Source organism: Lissotriton vulgaris, chromosome 12 (assembly GCF_964263255.1).
Source record: "Lissotriton vulgaris chromosome 12, aLisVul1.2, whole genome shotgun sequence".
Classification (NCBI taxonomy): Eukaryota; Metazoa; Chordata; class Amphibia; order Caudata; family Salamandridae; genus Lissotriton; species Lissotriton vulgaris.
This window is the reverse complement of record NC_141700.1, coordinates 259829079-259843747: the sequence shown is the minus strand read 5'-3', so window position 1 is coordinate 259843747 and position 14669 is coordinate 259829079. Positions and strand designations below refer to the sequence as shown.

At 45.4% G+C, this 14669-nt stretch overlaps 1 protein-coding gene across 1 annotated transcript in view; it reads right to left on the bottom strand.

Annotated features, from left to right (window-relative positions):
• Positions 1 to 14669, bottom strand: part of SETD6 (SET domain containing 6, protein lysine methyltransferase) — a 214090-nt gene that overhangs the window by 166090 nt on the left and 33331 nt on the right. Inside the window, exon 2 of the mRNA XM_086947804.1 lies at positions 7765 to 7887. Within this exon, the coding sequence (XP_086803930.1) occupies positions 7765 to 7887 (123 nt within the window). The remainder of the gene's footprint in view (positions 1 to 7764; positions 7888 to 14669) is intronic.

Genomic DNA, 14669 nt, shown 5'->3' with positions numbered 1-14669 from the left:
GAGGTGGTGGTCCATCCAAACAAGGGCCCATCGATAAATTCACGGGGCCCAGTGGGGGGCCCGGAGCATCGGGAGGAGGCCATGGAGCGGGACCGGACAATGCGGCGCTCATGGCAGCGATCACCCAGTCCAGGGACATGCTGGACGCCAAGATTGGGGCAGTGGGTGCAGATGTGACCCTGCTGCGTCAGGACCTACGGAATGCAGTGGCACGAATTACGGAGACGGAATCCAGGATTTCGGTGGTGGAAGACGACGTCGGGACCCTGAAGCAGAAAACGGCGGCGATGGAAAACATTGAGAAGGGCCTTGAGCTCCTTGTGGAGGATGCCGAAGGGCGCGCACGCAGAAACAACCTTCGCTTCGTTGGTTTTCCGGAGAGGTGTGAGAAGGGAAACATGGAACAGTTTCTATCCCAGTGGTTGGAGAGCTGGCTACCCCCGGGGGTTCTCTCCAATTGCTTCGTTATTGAGCGTGCTCATCTGGCCCCGACACAGAGTTTGCCGGAGGGCGAGCGGCCCAGACCAGTGATTGCTAGACTTTTGAATTACCATGATAGGGACGCTATCTTGCGGGAAGTGAGAACCAGGGACTCCATTTCCTTCGAGAATCAGAAAATCATGATCTTTCCTGACTACACCAGGCTAGTGCAGCAACAGCGACACTCCTTTATAGCTGCCAAGGCAAAACTGCGGGGTCTGAAAATCCAGTATTCCCTGCTGTATCCAGCCCGCCTGCGGGTGTTCTTCCAGTCGCGGACACACTTCTTCGATACACCTGAGGACGTCTTTAAGTGGACTGACGAAACAGTGAGGGTCAGGCCGCATGCCCAACCGGGACTGGACCCGGGCGGTTCGGGAGGATCGTCGCAGGACCGAAGGGACCAGCCTGCCCGGGGCGGACGGAACCGGAGGTCCAGATCGCGGAAGAGATCTGCTTCCGCCAGTGGGACACAAGATAGTGGAACTATGGACTCTGATCACTCTGTAAAGGACCATTGAGGGCCTGGGAAGAATTGCGCTTGTCTGTTGATGCCACAGGCTCCGGCTAAGGGGGGTCGCACGTTCAGGTCCCATCGCTGGGATGCATTAACGTTGCCTATGTTGTCAATTCAGAATGGTGCCTTGTGCAGGTGTGGTTTTGCGGGATGGGGTTCGGGAGGTTACTAGATAGGGGCCACCAACCTCCTACTAGAGTGGGAGTTGACTGGGGGCGGGGGGTGTTTCTACTGTTTTTGGGGGGTGCTGGGATCCATTGGTATGGTTTGCCTTGGGTCCTCTGTTTTGGGCCCGAGGTTGCCCATGCCGCGACAGGTACTTCAGAGTTCTATGAGGTATAGGGGTGGGGGGCGTGGGGTGAAGGGGGGGGGGGGGGGAAGGAGGGGAAGGGTTGGGGCTGGATTGGGTTGAGGTGGGTGGGGGGGCTAGTGTTGTTGTGGGGGGGACCTGGGGTAGGTGGGGGGGGGACTACACGTGAGTTTTTCTGATTTACTGATGACGGTACTGAGTGTGTGGGTGTGGCGCAGAGGGCCTACTTGGTTAGTCCCGTTCGATTATGGCTGAAGTGTCTCCAGCGCTCCCCAGTGAGTCCATGCAGGTGGTAACCTAGAATGTCAGGGGGCTGCTTGACAAGATTAAACGGGGGGCAATTTTGCGATGGGGGAAGAGGGAGGCTGCAGATGTGCTATTGCTACAAGAGACACACATGATGGGATCGAAGGTGCTTAGTCTACAGAGGTTTAGCTACCAACAAGTCTTTCATGCCGGGTTTTCTAGGGGGTCCAGACGCGTTGCTATCTTGATCCATCCCAGGTTGGCCTACGTCCATGAGAAGCAGTGAGCGGATCCACAGGGCCGCTACATTTTTGTTAAAGGTATGGTGGGCACTGAGCCAGTGGTATTTGGGAGTGTCTACGCCCCTCCTCCTCTGCAGTGGGCCTTGTCTGAGAAGCCGTTTGCAGTATGGTAGGATATCCCAGAGTCATTGGCTGTAGTGGGGGGCGACTGGAATGAGGTGATGGATGTATGTATGGACCGTCAGAGACTGCAGGGGACACCAATGGCTGCCCCCCCCACCCGGTTGAATGCAGTGGTGGAGGGGATGGGCTGGGTAGACGTGTGGAGACATATGCATCCCAAGGTACGCGAGTACACGTATGTTTCTGCGGTGCATGGTTCCTTCTCGAGACTGGATTATGTGTTTGTGCCAAGTGTATTACTGAACAGAGTGCGGGAGGCCGGGATCTTGCCAAGAGGGCTGTCTGACCATTCCCCGGTGGTAGTCAGGGTCGAGCTGCTTAGGAAACTACAACCATTTCGATTTAGGATGTCCTCGTGGCACCTTCAGCAGCCCGGCTATATCCAGCATCTAGGGGGGGCGATTGCCCATTACTGGCAGGAAAACCTAGTAGACGATACAGACGCAGTCATAGTTTGGGAGGCGATGAAGCCCACCATACGCGGTATAGACATCGCGTGGTGTGCGGCGGCCCGTCGACGACGCCGGGAGACGATCGCTGAGGCGGCCACGCTGGTGGAAACCTTGGAACTGCGGTGCCGGGGAGGGGGAGATGAGATTGCGGTGAGGTTGCTCCTGCAGGCACAATAGTCCTATGCATCTGTGTTACTCGATGAGGCTAGACAAGCGTGGCTGGCCACGCGGAGTAGAGTTTATCAGTGGGGAGATAAGTTCTGTACAATGCTCCATAGGCTATGTCAACGTACTCTCCAACCGATTACGCTGCCGGGCCTTACTGCTGAGGACGGAGTGGCGATTACGGACCCAGCTGAGCTGGCAGCGAGTTTTGCCAGATACTTTACGGCGCAATATGCTCCGCGGGATTGTCTGTCGGCGGATGAGGTCGCTAAATTCATTGATGACTTGCCTCCAAGGGCGGTCTCTGAGGAGACCAGGCACTCGACGCCCCCCTTACAGCGGAAGAACTAGGAGACGCACTGGGGCAGCTCAACACGGGGAAGGCACCGGGGCCAAGTGGCTTCCCGAGTGAATTCTATGAGAAATTTCAGCTCCTATTGGGGTCCCATTACCGGAGTGCACTGGAGGCGGCGCGGACGCGGGGTAGGTTGCCACCTGACCGGCGTCATGCCGAGGTTGTGGTCTTTCAGAAGCCGGGCAGACCCCCTGATAGACATGACTCTTATTGCCCAATATCTCTGCTCAACATAGAGGGTAAAATACTGGCTAAAATACTGGCTAAAGCATTAACGAACCGGCTACTCCCATATGTGACGGATCTGGTCCACCCGGACCAGGCCGGCTTCATGCCACATAGGGCGACGAGGCATAACATCCGGCGGGCACAGGCGGCGGTGGATGCCATGGGGCCACGGGGGAACAGTCGGCTCTACTACTAGCGGACATTGATAAAGCTTTCGACTCAGTTAGTTGGACGTACCTATTTGCGCTCCTGCCTCGCCTCAATCTGGGCCCAGTGTTTATTTCCTACATCAAACTACTGTATACTGATATCACAGCTTCGGTGCGTGTCTCCGGGGCGGTCTCAGGAAAGTTTCCGATTGGTTGGGGGACCCGGCAGGGGTGCCCGCTCTCCCCATACTTATTTGCACTAGCTATGGAGCCTCTGGCCTCTTTGGTGCGCATCGATGCACAGATGCGGGGCTTTGTGTGGAGCGGGAACCTCACAGATAGAATTGCATTGTTTGCAGATGACGTCCTCTTTTTCCTTACTGAGCTACATAGATTGGGGCCCCGAGTCTTGGAAATCATGCGAAAATTCGGGGAGGTATCAGGCCTCTGTCTAAACCCACGTAAATCCACCCTGTGGGTGTTGGGGGATTGTGGCGGATCCCTGGGCATCGGGGTTGCAGGTAGCGGCCGGGGGTTTGAAGTATCTGGGAGTGTTCCTCTCGGAATCCGTAGATATTGCCTGGGAACGTAACATAGTACCGGTATGGGAGAGGGTTCAGATGGACGTGAAAACGTGGTCTCGGATGCCCCTAACTATTTTCGGTAGGTCCGCGATCTTCAAAATGGTTGCGCTCCTGCGCCTTCTATATCAGCTGCAAAGCTACCCACACCAAATTAACCCCCAGTGGTTTCGGCAGGTCAACTCTGTTTTAGGCTGTTTCCTGTGGGCTGGGGGTGCTGCCAGGGTGGCGCTGCGGACATGCTTCTTGTCCACGTATTGTGGTGGTCTGGCCACCTCGGACCTATTGTCCTATTATCAGGCCTCCCAGTTGCTGGTACTTAAGGAATGGTGGTATGGAGACAGAGGGGACCCAGCATATGCCCTAGAGCGCTTGCTGATGGGGGACAACACACTACACACGATCCTGTATTCGGCTGGGCTGCGGCGGATATTGCCATGTGCCACGCGAGTTGTCTTTGTTGTATGGCGACAGGCGCTGCGTCGTATGGGATGGTGGGGTAAATTAACGGCGGAGACCCCGTTGTGGAACAACGGGCGGCTCCCCGCGATGGCCTCACTAGCGGGGTTCGATGGCTGGGACGCCAATGGGATCTCTTTGCTGGGTCATGTGCTGACCGGGGTCACCCTTAAATCATTCCAGGAGCTCAGTACTGAGTTCCACATGTCCCAGACCCAATTCTTTAGGTACTTACAATTTCGCCATGCGCTAGCACCTAGCATCGCTAACATTGAGTCGCTCCCGGAATTTAGCCCAGTTGAAGCGAAGGTCTTTATGGGAGACCTTGGAGATAAGAAGGTGTCCTGAATCTATCAAACGCTGGTTACTCATTGCTCCTCCACCCTACTTCCCCTCAAGGAGGCCTGGGAGGCAGATGTTGGTCCCCTGGATGAAGATGATTGGAGGGAAGCCCTGGAGTCCCCGCGAGGGGCTGCCATTGCAATACGACTTAGGCTAATCCAATTCAAGTACCTACACAGGGCCTATTACACCCGAGAGCGGCTGTGGAAGGCGGGACTGATTGGGTCACCGGAGTGTCTGCGCTGTGGGGCTGCAACTGGTACGCTGCTGCATACTGTCTGGTCGTGTGCTGGGCTGATCGGTTTCTGGAGGGGTGTATGGAGTTGCCCGTCAGAGGTATTGGGATGGGATCTTCCCCGCACCCATCGGTTAAAGTTGCTCCATGTATTGGAGGGTGTCGGTGGGAATATATATAAACGCCATCTATTGTTACTGGGGCTTGTTGTTGCCAAAAGGGACCTAGCCCGAGCGTGGAAGGGAGAGCGGGCCACCCGCTGTGTGCCTGGAAGGCTGGACTTGACTACTTTATGGGACTAGAACGCCCGATCTTTGAAGCAAGAGGATGCCCCCGCAACCATTTTAAGATCTGGAAGCGGTGGGCAGACTATAGGGGTCTGACACTGGATCCCCCAGTGGAACAAGAGGAGGAAATATAGGTAGAGGATGTCGTACAGGCCTGGGAATTATGTCAAACCTACCACACTACGACCAAGTACTGAATGTTTTCTATACTCAAGTGCATGGGGTTAGGGAGGGATAAGGGGTGGATAGAAGGGTAGTTGGGTGGTGGGGGTTGGTGGGTGGTGGAGGTGGGGGGGTTTGTCTTTTCTCCTTTTCTTGATTGGACTTTGTACTAGTGATGAAAAATGTGTCATGATGCCTGGTGGTGATCTCCTCATTGTGGGGAGCCACATATTTTGCTTTGCTTAATCACTCAATAAAACTTGTTGTGGAAAATGCCTTTATGGAATTCATTAATCGTCCCATAATTACTTATTTGCTTTAATGCTACCACTAGGTGGATCCTCTTGATCCATACAAGTGATGGCTTTTATTTTCTTTAGTAAAGTACAAACTTGTCTATGCTGATTTCTTTTGGAACCAAGCCTTCAAATTCAGCAGTGGTAGGCCATGAAGGAGAAACCTCTCTTTTCTGGATTAAATATATCCAGAACATGAGGAAACAACTGAACTGTTTTCTAAGAGAGAAGAGGAAACTGTAGATTATATTTGCCAAAAATTAAAAAGGGACTATCTGACTTAACCCAGAATTTGAGAAGCAAACAACAATATTTTCAAATCAGTCGAAAGAAAGAACAACTCCTAACAACTGCTTCTACTTTTGTAGACTTGATGAAAAATCTGGGTAGTTGCAAGTAATTCCTAAACAGTTTGGTATAAATACATTACCTCTTTCATAATTACATCAAAGTTCCACAGTTTCGTAAAAACGGAAAGCTGTTTGACATGGAGGCGGAGGCTGATTTTTATATCTAGGGCTGTTGCCAAGCTAATTCCTGGCACTTAGAGTACAGACATCAGGATGCTAGATAGACTCAACAAAAATGTAGATTAAGTCCAAAGGAAATTAATTTTGAAAAAAGGGGACCCCTACTCCTATTGCATTCACTACTTGTAGGGAATAATATAAACTATAATTTGTAAAGCAAACAGTAGTGAGCTTAATAATTAAGCCAAAAAACCCAAGAAAACCATACAATAAATGAAGTGGAATAGTATCTCATGTAAAAAAACTTAACATGTTATATTTGAAATTGATTTTTTGAATTTTATTTCAATTTTTTCTTCATTTTAGTTAAATATTTCTTATATATAAATACATATATTGCATTAAAACGTCAATCACATACAATTTATAATTCAAGAGGTGTGTGAAAACATACTAAATCACAAAAAAGAAAGTGGGGGAATGGAACAATACAAATGACAATGATCTTAAATAGGGCTAGTGGAGTTAGCAAAGCGGTGGATGTTGACTCTGCTAGTGGAGTTAGCAAAGCTAACATCCACCACAATGTCGCTACGGAAAGGCATGTTTCCACACCCATGATAATATGGCTGGCGGCCACCATATTAAACTCTTTTCTGCCCGGTCAACTTGTTGACCGGGCGGAAAAGCAGCGGACGGTCTTACCGTCCGTCACGGTCCACCCCCCCATAGTGATATGGCGGTGGGGAAATAGGTGGCGGGCGGCGACGGATCGCCACTGCCGCCAGAGATCCTAATGGGCCCCAATGTGTGGAGATCAGGTGAAGAATCCGCCTTTACTTTCAAAGAGGAGATGCTCCCCTTTATAATTTTGTCAGCCTCCAGCATAAGTTAAATTCAGGATAGTTTAGTAAAGAGAACATACTGATGTAAAGCTTTCAGCATTGTGGCCTGGAGGTAAGCAGTGCAAAAACAGATTGTGCATGTCAGAGTCTGACATTCAGTGTGATTAAAAAAAAAAAACTGCTTCCTTCCCATATCAAAGTCACAAACTTTAAGACAAACTAATAAGCCTATCAACATTTTCAAAGGTCTTTACACTGAAATGTTGAAGAATAATCGAAAGATGAACAGTATGACCAGACTGCTTAAGGATCCTTCAACAATGGCAAATAAAAGAATCTGAAAATGTAAAACGTGAAGAGCACTGTGGTTTTCCTGGTCCATTCATCCATCCATTCTAAAATATGGCTATTTTGAAAGGAATGGTCTGTATTTTACGATAAAATGAAAGGACAACCGAAGAAGAAAGATCAACAAAAAGTGTACAACATTTAGCATCTTGTTGATGTGTTGTCAGCTCTTAGTCCATTGTGGTTCTATTTTGCTTAGAATGCCTACAACAAGACACTTAGACTTTTGATCAGTAAGCAGAAAGATATGCAGGCAGAATCAAAGAGAGACATCTAACTCTGCCAGGCCTAAATTATTTTCACAAGGAGCACTCACTTCTCAATTGTATCTCCACAGTATCCCAGTTCCTACTGCTAAGCTCAAAACAATCACTCCCAAAGCTCTCCATATCCCTCTGGATTCACTGCTCACCTTTGGATTCATTTTCAGCCCCAGCTCTTTACACCAGGCGAGGAACTCTGAAAGTGCATCACTGCTGCTGACAGATGCAGGCTTTTTAGCGACATCCAGTGCCCCATCCTCACTGGGAGACATCTGCATAAGAAGAAGTTATCAGGTAAGCACATACACTGAGAATACAAACAGGCATGGGAGTTTGGCAGACATAAATCGACACATTCAAAAAAGTACAAAGTACAACTAATTCTGACAGCCAAATACTCATGCCCTGCATTCCCCTAGCCACTTCTACCAATGTTGAAGAGCACCAGTGGATTTCCTCTCAATCATCTGACTGTGAGAATGTATCTTAAGGACTCTGCTGGACTGCGTACATTGAGGGCTGTGCTGCGGACTGCTTTTTCTATCCTCAAAAGGTACAAGGGGCTTGTACCCTTTTGAGGGCTGTTGTAAAAGAGGTCCACTCTCTTTGCTCATTTGTTGGATAGGCTGGGTGCTCTCATGCTCCTGGTATCCTCCACATGAGATATACATCAGATGGAGCAGATATTATTTTTTTTAATGCTGGGTAGAAATGCTTTATTTCCCCAACGTAGAACAGGAAATAAGAAGAGAGTTACATTGGCGGTGAAATGGACACTACACCATTCTGTCTTCTGGTATTGCTACACACATACAAGGCTAAATACAAAAGAATCCTTCAGATGTGCATCCTTGGCGATTGTGCTCAGGACACTGCCACATCTGTAGTTACTCACCCCATCCAATGTGTTACCGACTACTGTCCCAGACCATCCATCACCACTCTCACAATTAAATACACACCTACATGCATTTCAGATATAATTCCTTAGAGGTGTTTGCGTCCATTCTATATCAGATGTCGATTTATCAACATGCCAAAGCAGCAAAAAGGACATCATGTAAATTTTTGGTACCCCTATGACATCACAGCATGTGAAAAATTGCATGGCTTCTAACCAAGTGACATCACACTATGGATCCTTGGAGAACCAAAGAAAATTATGAACAAGGTTGAATTCCCGACTTAAAATTAACTAAATCAGGTATGTAAAGCTAGGATATGTCATGGGTGCAGTCTAAATGTAATAGAGGCAGGGTAATCTGTATGTCCCACTACAGACTCAAATGCTTAGGTACAGCCAACACATGCAGAGGCATAGCTTAAAAACTTTCCAGTACATCATCATACACTCATCACAGCCTTATGCCCCAATATGGCATTGAAACACTAAGTTTCGCCTCAAAAAGCACAGTTGTATATCTCAACTCCCTCCTTGATCCCAAAGATGACGACACAGCGTGCAAGTGTTTTGATGTATTTTTCTTTTTCACTGGCCAACATCAAAACATACGAACATTTATATATACATATACATACATACATACATACATACATACATAATATAGCCAGTGGGTAGTTATAGGTAGGACCAATCTTTCCTATAAACAAAGCGGGTTTTGTTTTGCCATAAACGTTGGCACCATCTGACGAATCAACATTTTCAATTGTAGTGTGCAAGCTACTTTAGCTGGTTTGGAAAGTTTTTGGGTGATTTATCAAGTGGGGCTGAAAACATGGGGGGGCGATTTTTCCCCATGCAATGTCTTTGGAGATTTTGCAAGTTTTAGGCACTGCTACAATCCGAAGCGCTGATTGTGCTTTTTGTGAATTGGGGTAAATATGACCAGTAGTTTTGGAGTTATGAAAGAAAAAAAATGCATAGATATCTAGGGACGTGGATCTTTTGTGGATCTAACCGCAGGGGATTCAAGGGTACCCACGGATCCGGGGGTAAAGGAACGCCCCGATTGGCTGTTCGCAGCCTGAAAGGAAAGTTGCTGCTGCAATTTTGTTTGCAGCTTGGCCCATGGGAGGGAAAAATAACGTATTACAATATATAAGACATCAGGATACAGGTACCCTGACCCCATAGGACACATGGAGTGTCTCTGAGGGAACCTTCATGGCCAAGAAATTGCCCCAACAATGTTTGGGAGCCTGAACTGAGGATCCGGAGGTACTCACAGTGATCCAAAGCCCAAGGGGGGAGAAAGTTCACCCACTCACCCAATATACCCAGCTGTGTATGGCTAAAGACTTACGCAGAGTAGCTGTATTAACATAAGGTATATTATATATATATACACACACATATACGTGTATCATATATCTTAGGGACTAGGGTCGCAAACAATTGGGGGGGGGGGTCAATTGGAGAGACCACTGCTGCTGTGCTTTTGTTACAAGGTGCTGATTTTGCACCGACCCCCATTAACAAAAACGGCCCCCACCCATCAGCCGCACCGGGAATGCCTGGTGCCCACAACTGCCTGTATGTATGTATATAACTTTACATTTAAAAAAAACCATAGAAATCACTGAAGAAAAAAAAGGTTACAGGGACGTTTTACCAACCCAAATCCATAGAAATTTAGCAGTTATACTTATCTGAAGAAACTATAACTTGTGCCATTAACTAACTTTAGGCCATGTTTTATAGTTTCTTACCACAATTATAAATAGAACTGCTGAATTTCTATGGTTTAGTGTGGGTAAAACGTCAACATAACTATGTACGTTTGTTTTTTTCAGTGAAAATATATATTCTTTATTGGTATCTGGAAAAAAGTAAAAATTTTAACAAGCACTGTAAATGCAAATAGGTCTCACCTTTGTTTTGGTGCAGCAACCAATTTTATGAAAGGTATAATTGTCAAGCTCTCACTGCCATGCCACCACCTTTTTATAAGTACCTCAGAGCCCCATGTTTCACTGTTTGAATGCAGTGCCAGTGCTTCGCAGAGCACATTTCTGCTCATGCCACCTAAAGAGCTCTTCAGCCCAACTGCTGCGGTCCTGGACATGTAGAAAGGTCACTGCCTTACAGTGGCGATTGTGCTATCTTCAGAACGGTCAGGGACACAGGCACAAATGTTTCCTCTGCGGCCTCATCTGTGGTCCCACTGCTGACCAGGAGTTGATGCACTTGTGAGTCAGCAAATTTACTGGCTTAAGCGAGCATTTTAAGTAGAGCCTGAGAACTCTAATTTCTGGGATAGGGAGTATAACTGGGTGTAATGCGCACTGTTGAAAGGGTACTCAGGCCAATAAAATCAAACAATTGATTTGATGGATTCAGACTCAGCATACCCTTATGGCTCTTTGAGGCTGCAAGAGCAGGGGGAGCATGGAGGCGATGTTAGAGAGTCGTAAGCACTTAAGACTACATGGGATATGGAGGGAGAAAGAGCAGGCCCAATCAATAATGCAGCGCCTGAAGAGCCAGCACACAGATGCCATTTGTACTCCTGTCCATGATTCTTTTATTATTATGCATGAATGATGTTTTCTATTTTTTTTGTTCTAAAGATTTTATCGATTTTTAGAAATAATGAGAAATTAAATACATTAACAATACATTGAATGCACTGTTGAGTGCTTAAAGATAGACTGTGTAAATGGATTGGCTCATATAATCAATAAAACTATGAAAAAATCCCAATACCATTGAATAGAAAAACTGGATAGTGATTAGGGTCTGCCAAACAGCGTACAACACATACAGGAACATATGCCGCAGTAGGAAAACGATCTTAGATACTAAATAAACTTCGGCTGGAGTATAAAAGAAGAAAAATAAAAGATGAAAAAGGATCTATAGCAGTGTCTTGAAGGCACCCATGTATTGAGATGAGAAAGAATATTATAAGTAATACACAACAAAAGAGAGAGGAAATGGGTGACAGAGGTGAAACAGGGGCAGGGAGGGGAAAAAATCAAGTGGTCCAAAGGGAGATCACCAAACCAGAGTTATTGCAATAACTAGGACTAAGAGCCCTGGGAAAATAGAAAGTTTATGTGTTGTGGCTGAATCACACCCAGTGCCTTCCATATGTATTGAGAAGTGATAGCGTTCCCCAGGATCTTTGACAATAGATATTAAAAGGTCCAGGAGGGCAAGTTCTAAGTCTGAATGTGCAACTGGAATTGGGCATGCATAAGGACCAAGCATTTTTGTTGGGAAATATAATAGAACATCTGTGCTGAAGATTTTGCTTAGCTCAGTAACAATTTTATCCCAATTACAGGTCACCAGTTTACATGTGAATAACATGTTCTGGATCAACACGGGGTGCTTTACATGAAAAACAATACACCGTGAGATGCAAACAAATTTGATCTGAGCTAACAAAGAAATACATTTGTTCTGGGTCAAATGAGAGCAGATTTTGGGCAAGCCCTCTACTGAGGGGAGATGTTCTACCTGTATTGTGAAAATAAGAAAACCACTTAAGGACTGACCAGTGGGACTAACAGACCTTGAGAAATCTACTAGCCCATCCGCTATGACGACTCAGATGTTATCAGGGCGAGCTATTTTTAGAGACTACTGTTCCCGTCTGGCCAGAGACTCCAGCTGATAAAGAACAGATATTCTTTTAATTAAGAAATTGACAGAGCAATATAGATGGCTTTAAATCTTGTTCCATTTGCTGTGCGTTCTTCTGACAAATGTTTCTTCATTCTATCTAGGAGGCCGTGTTTACAGAATCCTCTAACTTTGCAGTCAGAGAAAGAAAAGTAAAGTGCAAAGTCTGAAAATCGTGCTCCATGAAATGAAAGGCTACCAGATGTCAGCTGTTTTCTAACATCTTGTAAATAAAATGTACTAAGATTTCAAAATATTTAAGTAGTTAGGAAACTACTTTTTTTTAAATTTAAAGTCTGATGTGTGATAGAAACATATATATATATATATATATATATATAGGCTAGGGTTGGTGATTTTGCGTGTTTTACCTCACTGAGCTGCTGCTAATTTATCTTTGATGAACTTTAAATAGATTATGGTATCCCTGTCTTCCCTCATGAGACTGCTCCTTTTCTTTTTGAATATTTGATTATCTTAAGTAATTATTTGGGGCAATCATTCCGATTTTCATTATGCAGACGCAATGGAATAATGAAATGTAAAATATGATATTCATGTGCAATTCATTTGGTTATGGGTGCCCATTCAGGGCTCAATTTTGATGTGACTATAATGGTGGAAATCCATGGTTTAGTAATAGAAAGGTTAGATTTATAGAAAGATGTAATGACTCCTTCCTTTCGTTTCTTGTTTTTTTAAGTTTTATATTGGTTTATATTTATTTTTGTTTTTGCACATTTAAATACTGCAATTGTCTGCATTGCCATTTCATTGAATGTTTGCCTATTCTGAGGTTGCCATGGTACTTAAATGCTTTCTATGCCCATTCAGGGCTCAATTATGTAATTCACTGTTAATAATTTATTGCTTAAAATCATGACTTTAATTAGTTTATGAAATAACCTAAAAGGACATTTTTGTCATCATCATCTTTAACTTTATTCGATCGTTAAGACCATCAAAGTATATAGGCACACAAAAGTGTAATTATTGGAAAAAAATGTACATGATAAAATTGTAAGCCAAAGTAGATGATAATATTTATACAACGACAAGCATATTAACTACACTGTCCACTAGTAAATATATAACAATTAAAAGTACTGGCTTCCAGGGTATTAAAACCATACAAGCTAAAAAGTACATGGAAAGTACGGAAAGTGCTGGTGCACGATTGAAAGAGTGCAAAATAGATCAAATCTCTATAGCTTGTACAGGAGTCATAAAATACTTTGAACATAGAACATCGAGTGCAGTCTAAACACTTTATGAGTGTACCACTTATACAGCCAGTATACTCAAATCATTTTAGCTTCTGCCTCCCAATGAACCAAAACCTCCGCAAGAATTTGGCCTTTGCACATACTATTAGTGGCCTTGTATCTGTCCTTGTATCTGTCCTGCCTCTAAGTGGCTATGGGTTCCTAGTTGTCTGCAAGCAGGGGCTAGCCATCTAAATCTTGGATTTTTATATAGAGGACATGAAAAGATAATGTGATTAATTGTCTCCTCTATATCAAGGCAACATGGGCAGTTAATTGTTTTCACTTGGGAGCCCCTATTCCATGATGCAGTAAAGGAATTTAAGGGGAGGCATCCAAATCTGAATTTAATAAATAGCTTCCTCTCTTGCGGGACAGTGATAAAGTCCATGTAGGGCCCATATACACCAATCAACTTAAACTCCATGAACTCTGTTGTTAAGTCTACTTCCTTTCACTTGTCTGACTAGTCTCTTTGCTACCCATTTCCAATAATAAGACTTAACCCAATCTCTACTTGGTAGTAAACTGGGATCTTTTTCTTCCCATAGGTTCCCCAGGCCTATTTCAAACAGCAGTGTGTTAACATTACGGGACCAAACTATTTTTTTAAAGCGATCCTGTTTAAGAATCTCCTCGGTGGCAATCGCGTTGTGGACAAGCTCAGGTGTTTTTTTTAATGCGAAGCCAAAATAGAAGAGGTCGTAGTCTCGCTTTATCGATAAGTCGTTCTGCCCAAATCTAGTCGTAGGGGAGTGAGCAGGGTGCTCTGGGGAAGTGAAAAAAGTGATCTTAAGAATTTGTTCTCTGCAAGAAGCAGGCCCACCAAATTATCAAGTCCCCAGATTTCGGCCCCATAAAGAGCGGAGCCAACCACCTTCTGATAGTATATCTGTAATGGTGCTGCAATCAGTCTAGATTGGGAAGACCTTTGTTCTAAAGTTATAGCCCAGGAAGTCTTCCTCTGCTGTATAATTTGCTTAGAGATATGTTGTTTCCATTCTATTTTTTTGGTGAGGGTTGTACCAAGATATACAATGGAATCTACCCTTTCCAGTGGAATCCCCCCCCCCCCCATGATAATTTCCCTTTAAATGATTAATGGGGGTTCATTAACAATAGTTTGGTCTTAGAGGTATTTACTTCTAAACCTCTCCTTACAAAGAAAGACATGAAGCGATCTAATAGAAGTTTAAGG